The sequence below is a fragment of the Nycticebus coucang genome, chromosome 12 (genome assembly GCF_027406575.1).
Source record: "Nycticebus coucang isolate mNycCou1 chromosome 12, mNycCou1.pri, whole genome shotgun sequence".
NCBI classification, from domain to species: domain Eukaryota; kingdom Metazoa; phylum Chordata; class Mammalia; order Primates; family Lorisidae; genus Nycticebus; species Nycticebus coucang.
The window spans coordinates 14,991,386-15,013,358 of record NC_069791.1 but is presented as its reverse complement, the minus strand read 5'-3'; the positions used below and the strand labels follow the sequence as shown (position 1 = coordinate 15,013,358).

The following is a 21,973-nucleotide window of genomic DNA, read 5'->3' as shown; positions in this document are numbered from 1 at the left end:
AAAAAAAATAGCTGGGCGTTGTGGTGGGCACCTGTAGTCCCAGCTACTTGGGAGGCTGAGGCAAGAGAATCACTTAAGCCCGAAGATTGGGAGATTGCAGTGAGCTGTGATGTCACAGCACTCTACCTAAGGTGACATAGTGAGACTGTCTCAAATAAATAAAATACAATAATAAAAACACCTGTTATGTAGAACCATGTTTTGTTTGAACAGTTCCATCCCTATCTGTATAATCTCGGGCAAGTACCTTCACATCTCTGAGCCTTAGTATTTTAATCTATCAATTTGTGAAAATAATACCTCCTCCTAAAATTGTTGTGAGGATTAAATGAGGTGTCAAAATGCAAACAAAAATAGTAATGATTCAGGGAGGCTGAGGCAAGTGAATCACTTAAGCCCAAGAGTTTGAGTTGCTGTGAGGTGTGAAATTACAGCACTCTCCCGGGAGCAACACAGTAAGACTGGCTCAAAAAAAAGGAATGATTCAATAAATGTTAACTCCAGTCTCCCACTAACTAGCCCACTTCTGCTCAGTTAAGATTGAATCAGTATTGGGTGGCGCCTGTGGATCACTGGGTATGCCAAGGGTGGTGGGTTCAAACCCAGCCCTGGCCAAACTGTAACAACAACAATAAAAAATAATAAAAATTTTTTAAAAATAAAAAAAAGATTGAATCAATATTATACCATTTTAATAACATTAATTACTTTTGTATGATATAGTTTTAGTAGCACTTTAATATACATTGTCTCATTTAATGTTCAAAAAATGTTTTTGTCTTGTTTTCTTTTGGGTTTTTTCCCCTTTTTTCCTCTTTTTCCTTTTTTCTCTTTTTCGGTTTTTGGAAACAAGGTCTCAAATGATCCTCCTGCATAAGCCTCCTGAGTAGCTGGGATTACAGTTGTATCCCACTGTGCCCAAATTTGGGGGGAGTTTGTTTTGAAATAGAGCCTCAAGCTGTCACCCTGGGTAGAGTGCTGTGGTATCACAGCTCACGGCAACATCCAACTCCTGGGCTCAAGCGATTCTCCTGCCTCTGCCTCCCAAATAGCTGGGACTACAGGAGCCTGGCACAACGCCTGGCTATTTTTTGGTTGCAGCAGTCATTGTTTGGTAGGCCCAGGCTGGATTCGAACCCGCCAGCTCAGGTGTATGTGGCTGGCGCCTTAGCCGCTTGAGCCGTAGGCGCTGAGCCGGTTTTGTTTGTTTTTTGCAACAGAGTCTCACTCTGTTGGGTAGGTTACAGTGCAGTGGCATCAGCCTAGCTCACAGCAATCTCAAACTCCTGGGTTTAGGCAATACTGCTGGCCGTGGCCTCAGTGGCCTCAGTAGCTGAGACCAAAGGTACCCACCACAAGGCCTAGGTTATTTTTCTATTTTTAGCAGAGATGGGGTCTCACTCTCCTGAGCGCAAGCAATCCTCTCACCTCAGGCTCCTAAAGTGCTGGGATTATAGGCATGAGCCACTGCACCTGTTCTATTTTGTTTTTTAATATGAGGAAAGTGAGACTTATAAAGAAGAGAATGGTCAAGATCAAGCAGGCCTTTTTATAAATTATCTTGAAAATTACCCTGTGCTTCAGCAACTCCATTCTACATATACACATGTTTGTTCTACAGAAACTCTTGCACATACAAACCAGGAGACTTATACCATGGGTAGTAGCAAAACAAAGGAAACATTGTCCAACAAGAGGATGAATAAATTGGAATGGACTGGAATATTTAACAGCAGTGAAGATGGATAAAGCTCTACTCAACTGCATGAATCAATCAATGCTAGTATTGAGGGAAGAAATGCAGAAGTCCTCATACTGTGTAATAGCACTTAACCAAGCTCAAAAACCCAGCAAAACTTAAGCCCTTTATCACTTAGGGAAATACACAGTTGACTTTTGAACAGGCCTTGAACTCTTTGAAATGCATAGGTCCACTTAGCAAAATTTCTTATGCCTCTGCCACCCATAAGATAGCAAGACCAATCCTTTCCTTCCTCCTCTTCAGCCTGCTTAACAGGAAGATGATGAGTGTGAAGACCTTTGTGATGCCCCACTCCGCTTAATGTATAGTAAATATACTACTTCTTCCTTATGATTTTCTTTTTTTTTTGGCAGTTTTGGCTGGGGCCAAACTTGAACCTGCCACCCCTTGTATATGGGGCCGGCGCCCATCCTTATGATTTTCTTAAACATTTTTTTCTCTATCTTATTACAGGAATATAGCATGTGATACATAGAAAATTTTAAAATATGCATTAATCAACTATTATCAGTAGGTTTCCAGTCAACAGTATATTATTAGTAGTTAAGTTTTGGAGGAATCAAAAGTTATTCATGGGCAGCTGGGCGTTGTGGTGGGTGGCTGTAGTCCCAGCTACATGGGAGGCAGACGCAAGAGAATCACTTGAGCCCAGGAGTTGGAGGTTGCTGTGAGCTGTGACGCCATGACACACTACCAAGGGCGACATTGTAAAACACTGTCTCAAAAAAAATAAGTTATTCATGGGTTTGAACCTGGCCTGGACCAGCTAAAGCAACAATGACAACTGCAACAAAAAATAGCCAGGCATCTGTAGTCACAGCTACTTGGGAGGCTGAGGCAAGAGAATCTCTTAAGTCCAAGGGTTTGAGGTTACTGTGAGCTGTGACGCCATTGTACTCTACCAAGGGCAACATAGTAAGACTCTGTCTCAAAAAAAAAAAAAAAGTTACTCCTGGATTTTCAACCTCACAGAAGGTCAGCACCCCAATCCTTACATTTTTTGAGGGTCAGTTATACAGAAACTCTGAGAAAGTATGAAATAATAATTATTTTTTTGTGTGTGTGGTCTTTGGCCAGAGCTGGTCTTGAACCTGCCACCTCTGGCATATGGAACCGGCGCCCTACCCCTTTGAGCCACAGGTGCCACCCTATAATAACAATTCTAAGTGGTCATCTCATCTAAGGAAACTCAGGAGGATGGGCTAGGGGAGGAACTCAAAAGAAGGTTCAACTGTTTTAATACTTCACCTAAGTGTTTAGTACCAGATTCATGCATGAGTGATTGCTCCATCATTTTATTAATACTTTGTAACTTACCAAAATTGTATACTCGAACATACAGTATAACAAATATTAGGCTCGGTGCCTGTGGCTCAAGCGGCTAAAGCACCAGCACATACACCTGAGCTGGTGGGTTCGAATCCAGCCCGGGCCGCCAAACAACGGCTGCAACCAAAAAATAGCCGGGCATTGTGGCGGACGCCTGTAGTCCCAGCTACTTGGGAGGCAGAGGCAGGAGAATCACTTGAGCCCAGAAGTTGTAGGTTGCTGTGATGCCACAGCACTCTACCCAGGATGACAGCTTGAGGCTCTGTCTCAAAAAAATATATATTATGGGTGGCGCCTGAGGCTCAGTGAGTAGGGCGCCGGCCCCATATACCGAGGGTGGTGGGTTCAAACCCAGCCCCAGCTGAACTGCAACCAAAAAATAGCCGGGCATTGTGGCGGGCGCCTGTAGTCCCAGCTGCTCGGGAGGCTGAGGCAGGAGAATCGTGGAAGCCCAAGAGCTAGAGGTTGCTGTGAGTCCTATGACATCATGGCACTCTACCAAAGGCGCTAAAGTAAGACTCTGTCTCTACAAAAAAAAAATATATATATATTATATATTACATAAATTAGCAGCTCAACCAGGAACTACAGTCCAGCTCCCTGATAGCATTAGCTGGGCTTTACCTACAGTGATGCCTCCTTGCTGATAGTATAACCCTAGGAACTGTACACTATAGAGCAAATAATATCTATTAATAGTGATAGGCTCATACTTACTGAGCCCTGCCTGTGTGCCAACTCTTCATTAGGAGCTTTAGGTTTATTATTTAATCTTCACCCGCCCCTGTAAGGAAGGCAGTTACTTCATAAGAAACGGAGACTTAGAAAAATTAAATGGCTTGTCCAAGACCCCTCAGCTTAAGAATGGTGAAGTCTGGGCAGCACCTATGGCTCAGTGAGTAGGGCGCTGGTCCCATATGCCAAGGGTGGTGAGTTCAAACCCAACCCTGGCCAAACTGCAACCAAAAAAAAAAAGAATGGTGAAGTCTGAATGACCCTACAGTCTGGGCATGTAACTGTCATGCTACAATGTCTCTGTGGATGGTTATAACCTAAAAGGGATGTTTTTCTTACCTCTTGCTTTCAGAGATGAGTTTTGAAATTGTATATGTGAGAATATTGAATTTTCAGAAAATTGTGCCCATGAAGACGTATTGGACAAAGCATGTTTCCTCATCCACGGAAAAGTAGCTCAAAGGGCATGCATTTCAAAAAAAAGGTAGTCAAGGCTCAGCGCCCATAGCTCAGTGAGTAGGACTCCAGCCACATACAACGGGGCTGGCAGGTTCAAGCCCCACCCAGGCCTGCTAAAAACAACGATGACAACTGCAACAAAAAACAGCCGGGCATTGTGGTGGGTGCCTATAGTCCCAGCTACTTGGGAAGCTGAGACAAGAGAATGGCTTAGCTCCAGTGGTTCTCAACCTGTGGGTCGCGACCCACAGGATCTATATTAAAGGGCTGCAGCATTAGGAAGGTTGAGAACCACTGGTTAAGCTCAAGAGTTTGAGGTTGCTATGAGCTATGACACAACAGCACTCTACCAAGGGCAACATAGTGAGACTCTGTCTCAAAAAAAAAAAAAAAACACTCACGAATATATCAATGTACACAGCTATGATTTAATAAAAAAAAAAAAAAAAGAATAAACTTCAAAAAAAACAGGGTGGCACCTGTAACTCAAAGGAGTAGGGCACCAGCCCCATATGCCGGAGATGATGGGTTTAAACCCAGCCCCAGCGAAAAACTGCAAAATAAAAAAAAAAACCTAGGAACTGGTCAAGTGTTTGGAAAGATAAGTGTGCCATATCCAGGAATATCATGAAGCCAAAATACTTAGAAAAAATTAGACATGTACTCCTTGAAAATGTTTGAGACTAGGTACAAATTCTGAACCAAAATGAAGATTTCATAGATGTCTTCCTTACCATTTATTCTATTTATTTATTTATTATTTTTTTTTTTTTTGTAGAGACAGAGTCTCACTTTATGGCCCTCGGTAGAGTGCCGTGGCCTGACACAGCTCACAGCAACCTCCAACTCCTGGGCTTAAGCGATTCTCTTGCCTCAACCTCCCGAGCAGCTGGGACTACAGGTGCCTGCCACAATGCCCGGCTATTTTTTGGTTGCAGTTCGGCCGGGCCGAGTTTGAACCCGCCACCCTCGGTATATGGGGCCGGCGCCCTACCGACTGAGCCACAGGCGCCGCCCCCTTACCATTTATTCTAAAATAAGCAAGTGAAATGAGCTCCTTAGCCTTGGTCCCTCCCCGGTGGAATGCAGGCCAGACTGGGGAATTATGCTCCTGAGCCCAGTTCTCCTTCAGGAAAAGAGACTTTACCACCTGTTTATCCATAGAATTCTGTGATTGGAGGAGGGGACTTTTCTTTTTTTCTTCCTTCCCCAATGTAATTAAAAGAAATTGGGGTGCTAGGATTGGAAACAGGGATACCAGAGGCAACCCTGGGGGCCTTGTCTTCAAGAAAAGGCCACTAGGTGTTCCCCTAGAAATTCAGAACCACCAATCACAGACCAAAGTTTTACACCCAGGAATTTATCATGAAAATCGTGGTTCCTACTAGACATAATAAATAAAACATTAAGCAGAGCACCTGTGGCACAGGCCAACTGCCAGGAACCACTCTCAACTGGACTGAGCCAGCTCCAAATTCAGTATTCTGTACTGTTGGATGAAGTTAAGGCTCATTGTGAAGGGTTCATTTCCTTAGATTAGGTCCTAAAACTAGATATTGTTTAGATGGGACATGTCAGGGTCTCTACTGGCAGGTGAAAACATGTGGAAACCCTACTGGAAAGACCCAGACAGATAGCAACCCCAGATTTCACCCGTCTCTCAGATCCTATATGGGGTGAGAGGAAGCTTTAGAGAGAGCCCACATGGGTTCAAATTTTGGTTCTGCTGCTCACAAAGCAACCCTGAGTAGATTCCTCATTTTCCCTGTGCCTCAATTCCCTATCCATAAAATGATAATAGTTTTTAATTCATAGAATTACCATGGGGATTAACTGACATAGTGCATGTTAAGTGCTTAGAAGAGTACCTAGCACTCTGACTAGTGATCAGTAAAAGTTAGAGGCTATTACTAGAAAAAGGGCACCCTCCTGCCTGTATTGCTGACCTCATAAGACAAATCAATTCTCTCAAGAGGCTTGAAAATTTAGATTCCCTGAGTCACCACCCATCCACCCCCTCAGCTTCCCTTTTCACTCAATTACTTAAGTCAGTTTATGTTGCTAGATTCCCAGGTCAATTACTGGGCATTTTCACCAGGTACAGGAGGAAGACATTATCCAGGCAGACGTTATGTTTTTTAGAGACAGAGTCTCACTCTGTTGCCCAGCATAGAGTGTCATGGCCACAGCCTAGCTCACAGCAACCTCAAACTCCTGGATTCAAGTCATCCTCCTGCCTCAGCCTCCCGAGTAGCTGGGACTATAGGCACCCGCCACAATACCTGGCCAATTTTTCTATTTTTAGTACAGACAGGGTCACAGGCTTCCTCAGGGTGGTCTTAAACACCTGACCTCAAGCGATCTGCCCTCCTGAGCTCCCCAGAGTGCTGGGATTACAGGCATAAGCCACTGGGCCAGGCCTAGGTAGGCTTTTTTGAGGACTGAACTATGTAGCATAAACTCTTTGCATCTTCCTGCAGCCTACCCAAGGACCTGTAAGGCCCAGTTTGGTTCTCTGAAGGGCACTGCAGTTGGAAAGAGAATAAATCATAAGTTTTCACAGCCATACAGTTCTAAGCTACCTCTGGTTCTTCTCCTCTCTTGTCTGTAGTACAAAAATCAGTCTGCATCTTCCAAAGTCCATAAAAGATCAGTTCCCCCTTCATAGCTGTCCACACTGCAATGTTTCCTAGGCCTGGGAATGAAAGATGTAATCCCTCCACAAACCCATCCTGCCAGCCTTCCTGGGCCAACTGCCAGGAACCACTCTCAACTGGGCTGAGCCAGCACTGTCAGCTCCCCCTGACTTTCCTGGTGGGAGCTGCTGCGAGCTGTCTCTCTCTGGTCAGGGCCAGTTGCTGCCCAGATTCCATTCACTCCCACATTCCGCAGACCAAACCCTGCACAGCTAAACAGAATCCCAACCTTGCTGTCTCCTAGGAGTCTAAAGTCAGCAACTCAGCTGTCATTAATTCCTTGAAGGAGAAGGTAGAAATGCATTCGGTCATCCATCTGACATTTATCAAGCACTCTCTTGCAAGCCCCTGGGCAGTGTACGGAGGAGTCACAGCCCAGTGTGTACAGCTCATATCAGTGTTTTGAGAGCTATGCAGGGCTAAGTTCTGGCTGCTATTTGATTTTTTGCCTCATTATTTCAGAGAACTGTAAAGCTTCTCTGATCCCCAAGCTTCGTATCAGAGTCTTAGACGTTTGTTTTCTCCCTGGATGGGGGCAGGGTGGTGGCACATGGCCTAGACACCAGCAACAGTGCCTAGCTCAGGAATGTTGGCTGGGTGGAATCAAAGGTGATATCTTACTCTGACCAGTTTAGATTATGTAGCCCAGACCTGACCAATATCAGGTAAGTATCGGGAAGAGGACCTCTAAGGGAGATGGCATGAACGCCACTCCTAGGAGGTAGACAAGCCAAGAGTGATGACTGATGAGCTCCCAGCTCTAAGCTGGTGGCAGGTCCAGGGAAGAATACAAATGAAGACCCCCTTACCACTGAGCCACATTTTTATAAAGTAATAACTCAAACGATGGTCTAGCCTTCTATCCTGATAAGTATACCTACTTAATTACCTGGAAAGCCAGGTTAGAAGTGCGACTGCCCGGACTCCTGAAGTTCCGCACTAAAATGTCCCAGCCCTGGGCGGCGCCTGTGGCTCAGTGAGTAGGGCGCCGGCCCCATATGCGGAAGGTGGCGGGTTCAAACCCGGCCTCGGCCAAACTGCAACAAAAAATAAAATAGCCGGCCTTGTGGTGGGTGCCTGTAGTCCCAGCTGCTCAGGAGGCCGAGGCAAGAGAATCGCCTAAGCCCAGGAGTTGGAGGTTGCTGTGAGCTGTGTGATGCCACGGCACTCTACCAGGGCAACAAAGTGAGACTCTGTCTCTACAAAAAAAAAAAAAAAAAATGTCCCAGCCCTAGCCCTCTGCCTACTGGCTGCCTTCTCCCACCCCCATCTCTCACTGCAAAGGGCCCCAAGTATATGTATAGACACTCCAGCCTATACATCCAAGCTCTTCACCCAGCTCTCAAACAGCTGCTCCTTGGCTACTGCTGGTTTGAATGTTTGTGTGCCCCAGAATTCCTTTGTTGAAATTTAATCCCCAATGTGACACAACAGTCATCCCTCAGTATCTGTGCAGAAGTGGATTCAGGACTCCCCAGGATACCAAAATCCATGGATGCTCAAGTCCTTTATATAAAATGGCATAGTATTTACCCCGTATTTTGTCATGTAAAATGTGCTCCCATGGATAATGTGCACCCACGTTTGGGGCCCAAACTTTGAGCAAAACACCCCTCAAGAAAGTGGCCAGCTCTTGGCTGAGAGAGACATTGGGGAGGACTAATGCTCCCCTGGTAAACGTGCAGATCACACCACCCTTCTGCAGCCTCCTCATCTGTCAAGGCTGCTCCTTCTCTGTCTCCCAGGAGCCCTTTGCTCACTGCCGTATCAAAGCCTGTGGCAGAGTTGACCATGCGTGTGGCTGGCCAGGTGGGAAGCCGCTAGGCCTACAGGCAGCCAGATTGGTTTCTGGGGCCTGTACAGGGCTCCTGGTCCCTGGCCTGCCTCCCTAGCCCTACCACTGCCCCCTGCCCTGATTGCAGAGTGCCAGTGGAGGTCACTTTGGCTGGCTCCACCTGGATCCTGGATCCTCCCAGACTGGAACCCAGTGGGCCCAAGTAGGAGGGCATAGGGGCCCCAGCGGCCCGCTAGGCTTCCCCACTCCTGAGCTGTATTGCCAATGTGTAATGTGCATCTTTTTTTTAACCTCAAAAATTTGGGCAAAAATGTACGCATTATACACCAAAAATACAGTACATGTAATCTGCACACATCCTCCCACATACTTTATTTTTTTTTTAGAGACAGTCTCACTTTATCACCCTTGGTAGAGTACCATGACATCACAGCTCACAACAACCTCCAACTCCTGGGTTTAGGCGATTTTCTTGCCTCAGCCTCCCCAGTAGCTGGGACTACAGGCGCCTGCCACAACGCCTGGCTATTTTTTTGTTGTTGCAGTTTAGCCGGGGCTGGGTTTGAACCCACCACCATCGGTATATGGGGCCAGCGCCCTACTGACTGAGCCACAGGCGCCACCCCTCCCACATACTTTAAATCATCTTTAGATTACTTAAAATACCTAAAGCAATGTAAATACTATGCAAATAGTTGTATTTTTTAATCTTCATGTATTTGTATGTGCATATATATATATTTTTTTTCTTTTCTTTTTTTTGAGACCAAGTCTCATTCTGTCACCTTGGGTAGAATGTAGAGTGTCCTGGCCTCCTAGCTCATAGCAACCTCCAACTCTCAGGCTTGAGCAATCCTGTTGTCTCAGCCTCCCAAACAGCTGGGATTGCACATGCCTGCTATTACTCCTGGCTGGTTTTTCTTTTTTTTTTTTTTTTTTTGTGGTTTTTGGCCGGGGCTGGGTTTGAACCCGCCACCTCCGGCATATGGGACCGGTGCCCTACTCCTTGAGCCACAGGCACCGCCCTCTGGCTGGTTTTTCTATTTTTAGTAGAGACAAGGTCTCACTATTGCTCATACTGGTCTCAAACTCCTGAGTCCAAGGGATCGACCCACCTCAGCCTCCCAGAGTGCTAGGATTATAAGCGTGAGCCACCATGCCCTGCCTTAGTTTGCCCTTCCACTATGTGAGATTACAGTGTAAAGATGCCCATATATGAGGAAGACACGGAACCTACTGGCACCTTGATCTTGGACTTCGCAGTCTCCATAAGTATGAGGGATACATTTCTGTTGTCTATAAGCCACCCAGTCTAAGGTGCTCTGTTACAGCAACCAGAACAGACTAAGGCAGCTACCTCTTGAACCTACAGGTGCGTGCACCAACAGTACAGTCTCTCTGTCCTTAGGACTAAGAGAAAAAGGATCCAGGAAGTAGGCATGGTAGAGAATTCTAGGGCCCTAGAGGTCCAGAAGAGTGGTCTAAAAGGAGGAAGGGCATACCCCCTTGGGCCCGCAGACCCTGAGCCCTCTGGGAGGGTTGTGTCAGGAGGGCAGGGCCTTCAGAAGTGGGAATCCAGGGCACTGACCCTTGCCCTCTTGTCTTGGAATTTTCCAGACTGCAAACTCATAGCAAAAGCCACTTCCTAACACTTCCCTGGGCTCTGACATTGGTTCCCTTATATCTTCACCCTGAGAAGTGAACAAAAAACAAGCAGACCAGTACAAAAGAAAAAATATTGTTTATTCCACACAACGACATCAGGTGCTTCTCCCCCATCTTCCTGTCCCCTCCCCCACCCTCGCTCCAGTCCTCGGTAGGCTTTGCCCCATGTTTGGAGACAGTCAGAACCTCAGTATCAGAGCCTGGCCCATGAGGCAGAAAGGACGTCTGGGTATAGGAAGGGACTAGATTTCCAAGAACACAAACATGTCAGGATCTGGCGTTATAAACTCAAGTGTGTTCCTTAGTCCATTTGGCTGAATTTGTTCCCTGGGCTCTATCTGGATAAAATGCCATAGTTAGTGCACGGTCAAAGGCCCCAGCTGATTCACTAGGCCAGAGAAAGTTTTGGTCTTTCATTTGAAACAAAACAAACAAAATATACACAATTAAACCTTGTCTGTCCATTCTCCTTTCTTTCCACGGCAAAGGACCAACTGAGCTCTGGCTTAAGTCCAGAAAGATGCTTTCAAAACAAAATTTATATCAACTCCCTTCAGAGCCTAATGCTTCCCTAAAAAACCAAAAAGGTGAGTGGCCTAGGCCCCAGCTGCTTCCCAGGGGGGTGGGGGAGCAAGGGCGAGGGTTGTAGGCCAGTGAGCTCTGCTTTGGATATGCTTGAAGGACACCCTGCACCCCCTGCCTGGGGAATTCAGCCTGCAAATATTCTGCCCATGATGTTGTTCCTCTGAATGACCAACCCATCCTTCCAGCTGAGAAGAAAATTATTTAATTCTAGCTTAGCCTTGGGAAGACAGATTTAGAAGACGGAGAGGCCAGGCCTAATTTAGGCCAGTGGTTCATGATTTTTTTTCCTGCCATGACACAGCATAGATGATGTCCTCTGGAACGTCTGCGACCATAGACACACCCTGGATTATATGCTATTCCCAGGGTGGCAGCTGTGACCCACTTGTCTCTCCCAAACAAGAAAGCATTTCTGAACGCAAGTGTTTGGGCATGACAATCTGCATCTCTCTAATTTATTGACGAGAAGTCACTGAACCCTTTACAAACTCCAACACTTCGACTATTCTTACTGAAAACTTTACAACACCTCTCTCAAGCGAGTGTGTGATCTCACTGAGGCAGGCTGATAACCCTGAACGAGAGACGGGTTCTCTCCTGGGATCACCTCCACCACACTCTGAAGGTCTGGCTGGCCCAAATACTGCAAGGCATATGTCAATGTGGGTGTGTGTTGCACACAACTCTCCCCTGCTCACTGGCAGGGGTGGCCATGCTGGCATTCAGGGCCTGGAAGTGACCAGTAGGAAGTGGGAAGGAAAGACCATAGCATAGCAGAGGAAGCCAGGCTAGAAGTGGGGATGTGCTCACACCTGGGCATCACTCCCTCAGGTGAGTCACCTGAGAGCAGTGGAGAGGGATTGCTAGAGAGGAAGCTCTGGAAGGGTAAGAGTAGAGATCGGGTGCTTGACCCCTTTACGGACGGTCTACACACCAAGTCTGGGACCATCTAAACAAATCTCTTGAGTTCTCTCCTGACTTTCTGGAGTCACAGACTGACTTTTATGGACTGTGTAGGCACAGTGAGGCTGGAAACTCACTTAACAGCTTAGATGAGATTCCAACCGCAAGTGTACCATAACAACACCCCACCGAAGGCAGAACCTGTCCTAATCTGGGGCTATTCTGGACTCATGGGGCACAGGGCAAGAAGGGGGGTGTCGCTTACACATATACATGGTCTAAGCCTCTGGTCAAAATGAGATTTCTCCTCCAGTCTCCAAGGCTTAGACTTACAAAGTAAATTAGAGTTAAGTCAAAGGTGTCATCAGCTCTCCCAAGGATGCTGGTGTCCCCCCAGGGCCTTACTATTAGATTGATTGTTTAATTTGCTCCCCTTGAGAAGGCTCCAGGACTGGGCTGGGGGTGGTTGTAGGGAAAAGAGAAAGGGAAAGTCAGCATTCCTTTCCTTTTTTTACAGAGGTGCCTGCTTGCAGGGATTTTCCCAACTGCAAGTTCTCTTACCCAACACTCTTTTTGTGGGAAGACTGGCCACATATGGGATTAGATTAAAATCTGGGAAGATGGCCTTATTTTTTAAATTCCCAACCTGCTGTAGATCCAGGACAACTCTAGGACAGGTAGAGTTCACTGTTAATTTCTTCCAACATGGATTACAAATAAACAGGTTCGTTTTAGTGCAATTGTTCCCTCAGTAGAACCAGGGAGAGGTGGGAGAGATTACATATTTTGCCCTAGGTCTGTGGGAATGTTCTGACCTTGAAGTCAAGGGAGACTTTGAGCCTGACCTTCTTTTTATTTATGTATTTATGTATTTATTTTTAGAGACAGAGTCTCACTTTATCACTCTCGGTAGAGTGCCATGTTGTCACAGCTCACAGCAACCTCCAACTCCTGGGCTTAGGCGATTCTCTTGTCTCAGCCTCCGGAGTAGCTGGGACTACAGGCGCCCGCCAGAACACCTGGCTATTTTTTTGTTGCAGTTTGGCCGGGGCCTGGTTTGAACCTGCTACCTTCAGTATATGGGGCTGGCACCCTACCCACTGAGCCACAGGCACGACCCGAGCCTGACCTTTTAAGCAGCACATCACACTTTTGTGAATTTTATTTTCTGGGGCCTTTCTAGGGGGACAGTGTGCCTATGGGCCAAGTGTGGGGGAGGGCCAGCAGGAGGCTGCGGTTCCACTGAATGAGGTGTCACACATGCCACACTAACACAGAGGAGCAACGAAGAGGGCTAGAAGGGGAATGCCAAAAAAGCAAGAGCTAATGGCCTTAGGAGCTGCTACAGCCCTGCCCCAAAGCCAGGGACTTTCTGGTTCCCAACCAGAATTCACCCTTCAGAAACATGTTAGCAAAGTGCTTCTCTAAATGACACCACAACTTCTCTTCTGCACAGCCAGCCCAGAGCCTGGCGCTCCCATGTGGGCCTCAGGTTCCCCCATGATGTGGGGGTTGGGGAGGAGGAGGAGGCAGTGACATACATGCACACGGTGGAGTCTCATGACCTATGGCGCACACAGCTGCACGCCGCAAAAGGGCAGGTGCTGCCCTGGCAGTGGCTGCAGCTGGGAGCTAAGGGACAAATACAAAGTGCTAGGACGCAGAGTCAGGGGCTGAGCCCTAAGGAATCTGAAAGACGTTCAGCTTGCTGGTGTTCTTAAGCGTCTGGCGCCGATTGCAGAACCAGACCCTTACTACTTCACGGTCATAGTTGAGCTCCTTAGCAATCTCAGTGATCTCCTGGCCTGTGGGCAGTGGGTTCTTCTCAAAGTAGGCATTGAGAGCCTCTATGGCCTGGGGGGTGAAAGAGGTGCGGCGTTTGCGTTTCTTGGAGGGCTCACCTCCCACAAACTCCATCAGGTTCTGCTGGCCTTCCTGGTTCCGGAGTTCAGCCTCATTCAACCACTTCTCCAGCACTGGCTTCAGCTTCTGGGCACTCTTGGGCGTGATGTCCAGCTTCTCAAACCTGCAGGCAACGATCCCAGAAAGGGACAGTGAGAGTGTCTTGGTCTCTTCAGCACACCCCACACTCAGGTGTAAGCAGTGTCCTCAAGGGGCTGCTGCCTTATGGCAGGACTGTCCCCAGGGCTCCTCAGACCACCTCCACCACAGCCCCTCCAGCTTGGCCAAGCCCAGACTCCAGACTCCTCCTCACTCTCCAGAGTCCCAGGTCCTAACAGGGAGACCATTCCCCAGCCAAGCTCCTCAGCTCCAGCAGTAGTGCCATGCAACAGCGCAACTACTGTAGAAACAACCATCCCAGAACTTTCCCCTAGGTAAGTGGAGGCCTTTGAGGGGTCATCCTGAGAGGCCTCCAGGTGTCATGAGTGCTGCGCCCTGCTGTCGCATTCTCATGTAGATCACTCACAGCTTGGGCTGCTCTTTCCTGCTGAGCCTGGATGTGGCAGCAGAATTCTCAACATGGCACTGCAGGCACTCTAATAGTCACTCGTGGTCTAGTCAATGGAGCTAGCAGGCAGGTGAAACCTTTTGGCCATCCCTGAGCCATGAACTTATCCTTGTTGGAAACTCTCTGCTATCGTCTCCTTTGATACTGGCACCAAAACTAGTTTGTTAGCTGCACACAGAAAAATCAGCTATATTTCTTTATAAGAGGGGGAAGATGGGAGCATGATAGGGTTTGGTGGGTTATAGTTAAGGGCGAAGACAGAACTGAAGTTTAATTTTATTTAATTAATGTTTAATTTTATAAGCTGCACCCCTTTTCTAATAAGACTCCTAAATGGATTAAAGTCTTGGGGTCTTCAAAGAAGTCTGTATGAATGCTCAGGACTGGAGGATAAACCTCTCAGGGCCCCAGAAAGATGGGCTACCCCAGGTGTAGATGTGTTTGCCCTTAGCACAATCTTCCTTATCTGGAAGAAAGCAGGAGCAAGGAGGAATATGGAAAGCAGCCAGATGCCTGGGTCCTCGTGAGAGTTAAATGGCACCAGACACCCAAGCAGGCCCCGATCCTCTCCTGGGCAGCCCACTCACCTGCAGATGGCTGACTGGCTGTAGGCTGGGCCTTCTGTCGCCGTCAGAGCCTGACCCACCTGGGTCTGTGTGAGACCCAAGGAGAGCCGACGGATCTTAAAGTTCTTGGCAAACTCCCGGATCTCTTCTAAGTTGATCCCATCCTCATCCAGACTTGGAGTATGTGGCTCTAGGCCAGAGGGAGAGATGAGGGATGAGTGTGTAATATCTGAATCATTATCTGGTTCATGAGTCTGGACTGATGCAGAAGTGAGGGGTGAGGACATTTGGCAAAAGACACCCCTAAGACCCACATCACCCCTGTCCCCAAGACAAGCAAGGCTTGGGGAAAAGGGGCCTGAATTAGCCTCTATGGCAGGCGTCCTCAAACTTTTTATTTATTTATATATATATATTTTTTGTAGAGACAGAGTCTCACTTTATCACCCTTGGTAGAGTGCCGTGGCGTCACACAGCTCACAGCAACCTCCAACTCCTGGGCTTAAGCGATTCTCTTGCCTCAGCCTCCCGAGCGGCTGGGACTACAGGCGCCCGCCACAACACCCGGCTATTTTTTTTGTTGCAGTTTGGCCAACTCATGTCCTTCAGACCATTGGAGGGCCGGACTATAGTTTAAAAAAAAAAAACTATGAACAAATTCCTATGCACACTGCACATATCTTATTTTGAAGTAAAAAAACAAAACAACAACAAATACAATCACACCGCTTCATGTGGCCCACGGGCCACAGTTTGAGGAAGCCTGCTCTATGGGGTCTACCTCCAAGTTCTTCCAGCTCTAACAGCTGACCCTCCCCCACTCTCCCTATGCCTAGCCCCAAACACACCTGTTGGCCATCCACATTCCTCAAATACTAGGTGAGAGACCACAGCAGAGACAGCCAGTGGCTTGGCCTCTCAAATAGCCAACTAAGTGGCCTCCACCATAATCATGCCAGAATCCAGTTCAACAGGAATGAGAATAAGAAAGCCAAGCTCGGGGCAGCACCTGTGGCTCAGTGAGTAGGGCACCGGCCCCATATGCTGAGGGTGGCAGGTTCAAAGCCAGCCCCGGTCAAACTGCAACAACAAAAAAAATAGCCGGGCGTTGTGGAGGGCGCCTGTAGTCCCAGCTGCTCAGGAGGCTGAGGCAAGAGAATCGCGTAAGCCCAAGAGTCAGAGGTTGCTGTGAGCTGTGTGAGGCCACAGCACTCTACCCGAGGGCAGTACAGTGAGACTCTGTCTCTATAAAAAAAAAAAAGAAAGCCAAGCTCGGCTTGGCGCCTGTGGCTCAAGCGGCTAAGGCGCCAGCCACATACACCTGAGCTGGCGGATTAGATTCCAGCCCACCAAACAATGACAACTACAACCAAAAAACAGCCTGGCGTTGTGGCGGGCACCTGTAGTCCCAGCTACTTGGGAGGCGGAGGCAGGAGACTCGCTTGAGCCCAGGAGTTGGAGGTTGCTGTGAACTGTGATGCCATGGCACTCTACCCAGGGCAACAGCTTGAGGCTCTGTCTCAAAAAAAAAAAAAAAAAAAGAAAGAAAGAAAGCCATGCTTGGGCAGCACCTGTGGCTCAGTGGGTAGGGCACCAGCCCCATATACCAACGGTGGCAGGTTTGAACCCAGCCCCGGCCAAACGGCAAAAAAATAGCCGGCGTTGTGGTGGGTGCCTGTAGTCCCAGCTACTCGAGAGGCTAAGGCAAGAGAATCGCCTAAGGGATTAAGAGCTGGAGGTTGCTGTGAACTGTGACACCATGGCACTCTACCAAGGGCGACAAAGTGAGACTCTGTCTCTAAAAAAAAAAAAAAAAGAAAGAAAGAAAGCTAAGCCCGTGTATTGGGCCTCTGCCCTTCCCCTTGGGTCCCAGGGAGTTTGTTAAGGAAAGCAGCATCTGAAGAGATTAAGGAACTCAAATAAATGCCTCCCCCTCTTCTTCACACTCCTCCTCTAGGAGCCACTTACTGGACACCAACTGGCTGACGGTGGGGGTCTCTGAGCAGGTGATTGGGATGGGAGCAGAGGCAGATGGCTTGGCTGCTGGAGCTGGGCTGGCAATGACCACAGCAGGCTGGGGCACGGCTGATGTGGGCTGGATGGGCTGCACCTATGAGAAGGGAGATAACAAGCCTTTACTTCCCCCTGCCAGGCTCACAGGTTCAAAGGCAGGGCAAAAATGGGCATGAAATCTTCATCTACCCAGGATGCTCCCACTTTTGCTCTATCAAATATCAAGACTAAAAGCTGTTTCTTAGCACCCACCCAACAATGACTAACGATTCTAAATAAGCACAGTGACATGCCCCACCAAACTGGAGCCTCGCAGCCACCTGAGACACAGGCAGGTGAGAGGCTCAGAAAGGTTCGGTGCAACTACTCAAAGCCCCAACTCATGCCCACCCTTAGATAACTGCTGTCAAACATCTGCTGTCAAAGGAGATGGCTAAACCTGGTCCTGGAGACTCCCAGGCTCCAACTACCCATTCATTAATAGGGAAAGGTTAGATGTCCTCCAGGACTGCCCTAAAATAAGATACTAGGCAGAGGCTCGGTGCCTGTAGCTCAGCGGCTAGGGCATCAACAACATACACTGGAGCTGTCGGGTTTGAACCCACCCTGGGCCTGCCAAACAACAATAACATCTACAACCAAAAAAATAGCTGGGCGTTGTGGCGGATGCCTGTAGTCCCAGCTACTTGGGAGGCTGAGGCAAGAGAATCACTTGAGCCCAAGAGTTTGAGGTTGCTGTGAGCTGTGATACCACAGCACTCTACCCAGGGTGACATAGTGAGACTCTGTCTCAAAAAAAAAAAAAAAAAAAAGAAACAAAAATAAAACTAAAAACTAAATAAAAAAATTTAAAAAAATACTGGGCAGATATTAAAAAGAATAAGGTAGTTGGATGTGGTGGCTAGCACCTATAATCAATCCTAGCACCTTGGGAGGCTGAGGCAGGAGGACTGCTTGAGGCCAGTAGTTTGAGACCAGCCTGGGCAACATAAAAAGACTCTCATCTCTATAAAAAATAGAAAAAATTAGCCAGGTGTGGTATTGTGCACAGGACCATCCTGGAGTCCCAGCTACTTAGGAGTTTGAGGCAGAAGGATCCTTTGAGCCCAGGAATTTGAGGTTGCTGTGAGCTATGATGATACCACAGCACTCTAGCCCAGACAACAGAGCGAGATCCTGTCTCAAAAAACAATAATAACAACAACAAAAAACTCTACCTCGACTCGGCACCTATAGCACAGTAGTTACAGCACTGGCCATATGGACTGAGGCTGGTAGGTTCAAACCCGGCCCAGGCAAGCTAAACAACAATGACAACTGCAACGAAAAAATATCCGGGTATTGTGGCGGGCGCCTGTAGTCCCAGCTACTTGGGAAGTTGAGGCAAGAGAATCTCTTGAGCCCAAGAGTTTGAGGTTGCTATGAGCTATGATGCGATGGCACTCTACTGAGGGCGACAGTGAAGACTCTGTCTCAAAAAAAAAGACAAACTATATCTCTTCACTACTCTGAGCTCTGATTATTATCATTACATTAAAATAATACTCAATAAAAAATAAAATAAATAGCAGGGTGCGGTGGCTCACACCTATAATCCCAGCACTTGGAAGGCCGAGGTGGGTGGATTGCCCTGAGCTCACTGGTTCAAGATAAGCCTGAGCTAGAGTGAGACCTCGTCTCAAAAAAATAGCCGGACATTGTGGCAGGTGCTGGTAGTCCCAGCTACTAGGGAGGCTGAGGCAAGAGGATCGCTTGAGCCCAAGAGTTTGAGGTTGCTGTGAGCTATGACACCATGGCACTCTACCCAGGGCGACAGCTTGAGACCTTGTCTAAAAAAAAAAAAAAGAAAATTGGGTGGTGCCTGTGGCTCAACGGGGTAGGGCGCCAGTCCCATATGCCAGAGGTGGCGGGTTCAAGCCCAGCCCTGGCCAAAAAAAAAAAAAAAAGAATGAAAAAGATGAATTTTATGAAAAAAAAAAAAAAGAAAATAATAATAATAATTAATAAATAAATAAAATAAAACAAAAAATACTAAGAGACAGTCTTACTCTTTTGCCCCAGCTTAGCGTGCCATAGTGTCAGCATAGCTCACAGTGACCCAAACTCCTGTGCTCAAGTGATCTTCCTGCCTCAGCCTCCCAAGTAGCTGATCTATAGGCACCCAGCTAATTTTTCTTTATTTTTCTTGCTCAGGCTGGTCTTGAACTCCTGAGCTCTAGCAGCCCACGTGCCTCGGCCTCCCCGAATGCTAGGATTACAGGCGTGAGCCACCACATCCAGCCAAGTATGATTTTTTTTTTTAAGCTTTCTAAGCAGTGCAAGTTTCTCCAGGATGGTCCTGTTCCCTATATTCCACCCTGGTAGCTCTTAAGTTCATTTCTTCTTCATCCCAGGGCCTTTGCCTTATTTCAGAGCTCTTTGTCTCTTGCTAGAACTGTTTAAACTGTCTCCTAATAGGTGGACAAGGATTCAAACCACAGCCCAGTTCTTGGAATTTTTTTTTTAAATGCACATTGCCTAACGTTAGAAGGTAGAGGGCTGGCTCTAGCTCAGAGGTTCCTTCGTCTGTACAGTGAAACTTTGTTTCACTAAAGGCGCCAGCTCTGCTGGTTTGGCCCCGCTAGCACTCCCCAGCCCATTTTAAAGAAAAAAATAAAGTTAGAAGGTAGAGCACTCTCACATCCCACTCATCCCTCACCCCACCCCCTGGGCCTTTTTCAGAGACAAGGTCTGGCTGTGTTGTCCAGGTTGCAGTACAGTGTGTGTGGGTCGGGTCCCCAGGTCCCCTTCTACCCTGGGGCCTGATCTCATCATTGAGAAGATAATAATAATCTGAAATGCTCTCCTAGGCATTTCAGAAAAGGATGTCCTGCCTGGCCTCTGGAGGGAAGCCATCCATACCAGACAGTGCTAACTGTCCCTCCACCCCCTTCCCCAGCCCTTGTACCTCACTCTTAGCAGGGGACTCAGGTGTGCTCGGCTTCCGGACAGCCACAGGCGGAGGCAGAGGGCTGCTGGCCAGGGTGGCAATCACCTGGCCCTGTGCGTTCAGCAACAGTTGGGGGGTGACGGCCTGGACCTGCAGGCTTTGGGCTGGTGCTGGGGCTGAGTTCACTACCCATGGAAGTGTTCCAATAACCTGGGGGAAATAAGGTGTGGACCCCAGCTGTGAGAGTAGCGTCCAGCTCCACCCCCAGGCCACATCCTCACACTGTCAGGGGAAGAGGCTAACTTGGACAAATTACTTAACCCTCACAGCCCAGGGGCTACTTCCTTTACTCTGCCCTCAGCGCTGTGGAGAGCAGGAATAGTGGAATAGGAATAGGGCAGGAATAGGTCTGGGTGTGGATTCAGAGACTTGGATGCAAATCCTCACTCTGCCACATTTTAGCTATATGGCTTAAATGCTCTGAAACTCAGAACCTCCTGTCCTATAAAATGGGAATAAAACTTGCCATCTAATAGATTTGTACTCAAAACAAAGTGAGATAATGTGTGAGAAAGCACCAAGCCCAAAGCTTGACCACAAAATGGGTGTTCCAGAAATGAAAACCCCAACTAAAGTGAGAACCTCTAGGGTGAGGGGCGCCGTCCTCAGCAAGGAGCCGCAACACAGGGGATGTGGGCTGCAGCTTGACACTCTGAGTTTCTTAGACCCTTAGCCCAAGTTCTGACCAACTCCTGCCAGCTTCTCCACAGTCCCCGCCCCTCAGCCCTGCCTTTGACCACTTGCCTGTCCCTGAGCATTGGTGAGGATCTGGCTGCTGAGCCCCGGCATGCTGGGAATGGCATTGGTAATGACCGGAGTTGTGGTGAGGGAGCCTAGGATCTGGGTCTGTCCCCCAAGGGAAGTAGCGCTGATCTGTAGGTGGAGAAAGAGGCTTGCTCAGAGGGCAGTGGGTAAGAAGAGCCCTAGGCAGAGGGAAGAGGGCTGAGGGCATTGCGGTGGGCACGTGTCAATGTGGGCTGCAGGCTCGTGTCCACTGGCTGAATAGTTTCCAGGGCTAGGGGATGCAGGGGTCAGCAGGGAAGGGTGCAGCCACAGTCATAGAACAATAATTCTGGTTAATCTTTCAGGCCAGGCCTGGGGACGGGGTCTAGAAGGGCCAGGCTGGAGAGGCTGATGTGATCTTAGTCACATCTAATAGCTCCCACTGCCAAGCCAAGAGCCACACTGGAAGACACCAGCATAGAGCTGTAAGCCTCTAGCTGCACCTTAGTGACAACTCACAAGTTTGAAATCCCCAGACATCATCCCCCCCCCCCCAAGCCTGGATCACTGGTTCAGGTTTGGGAGAATGTTCCCGGCCCTCTTGGCAGGGGTTGTCTGCTTTTATCTGGGATGGGTGGGCTGGCAGCTTCAAGGAGAAGGCCGCAGAAAGAGCCCATTTCTGATGTGTTGGAAGAAGGGAGTTGGTTTTCCATTGTGGGGCAAGTCAGTTCCACCCTTGGCCTGACTCAGTTCATCCCTGGTCAGCCCTGGGTGAGGGCAGCAGCTTACGATTCCTGGGCTAAATGCGAAGCCTGCAGGCTGGACAGTGATCTGTGGGGGGGTGTCCATTGGCTTGGGGGTGGGGGCAGCAGCGGTGGCAGCTGTGGGCTGCGGTAGGATGGCAGGTGTGGTCTGCAGCAGCGGCTGGGTCTGGAACAGCGCCTGGGGCTGGGCCGGTGGGCGGGATTGGGCTGGCGACGAGGCCTGTACTGGTGGGGCGGCTTGTACAGGTGCCGGGAGAGCGGTGTTCAGCACAGCAGCTGCTATGGAGCAAGGCAGAGACAGAGGTGCTCAAATGCCTAGCCACAGCCCAGATCAGCTCCAATCCCAAGGGATCTGGCACAAGATTGAGAGGGGTCAGGGCGGTGGGCAAGGGGAGCAGGCAGCCATGATTCCCTTGATCCTTGAAGGGCTGGCCCATGCCAGCATCTCTCAACCCCCCTCCCTTGGGCCAGGAGAAGTGTAGGTTCAAAAACCAGATGTTGAATCTTCTTGCAGTCTTT

The 21,973-nt window shown here is 48.4% G+C and overlaps 1 protein-coding gene across 5 annotated transcripts in view; it reads right to left on the bottom strand.

Moving 5' to 3' along the window:
* Positions 1–11,598: 11,598 nt before the first annotated feature.
* The window catches only part of POU6F1 (POU class 6 homeobox 1), a 30,441-nt gene continuing 20,066 nt past the window's right edge, over positions 11,599–21,973 (bottom strand). For all 5 annotated transcript variants that reach the window (XM_053558002.1, XM_053558005.1, XM_053558004.1 and 2 more), the window contains 6 exons: positions 21,480–21,733; positions 20,712–20,840; positions 19,926–20,117; positions 16,934–17,075; positions 14,987–15,155; positions 11,599–13,955 (listed from right to left, as the gene is read on the bottom strand). In XM_053558002.1, coding sequence (XP_053413977.1) covers positions 13,610–13,955; positions 14,987–15,155; positions 16,934–17,075; positions 19,926–20,117; positions 20,712–20,840; positions 21,480–21,733 — 1,232 coding nt within the window. In that variant the 3' untranslated portion in view covers positions 11,599–13,609. The remainder of the gene's footprint in view (positions 13,956–14,986; positions 15,156–16,933; positions 17,076–19,925; positions 20,118–20,711; positions 20,841–21,479; positions 21,734–21,973) is intronic.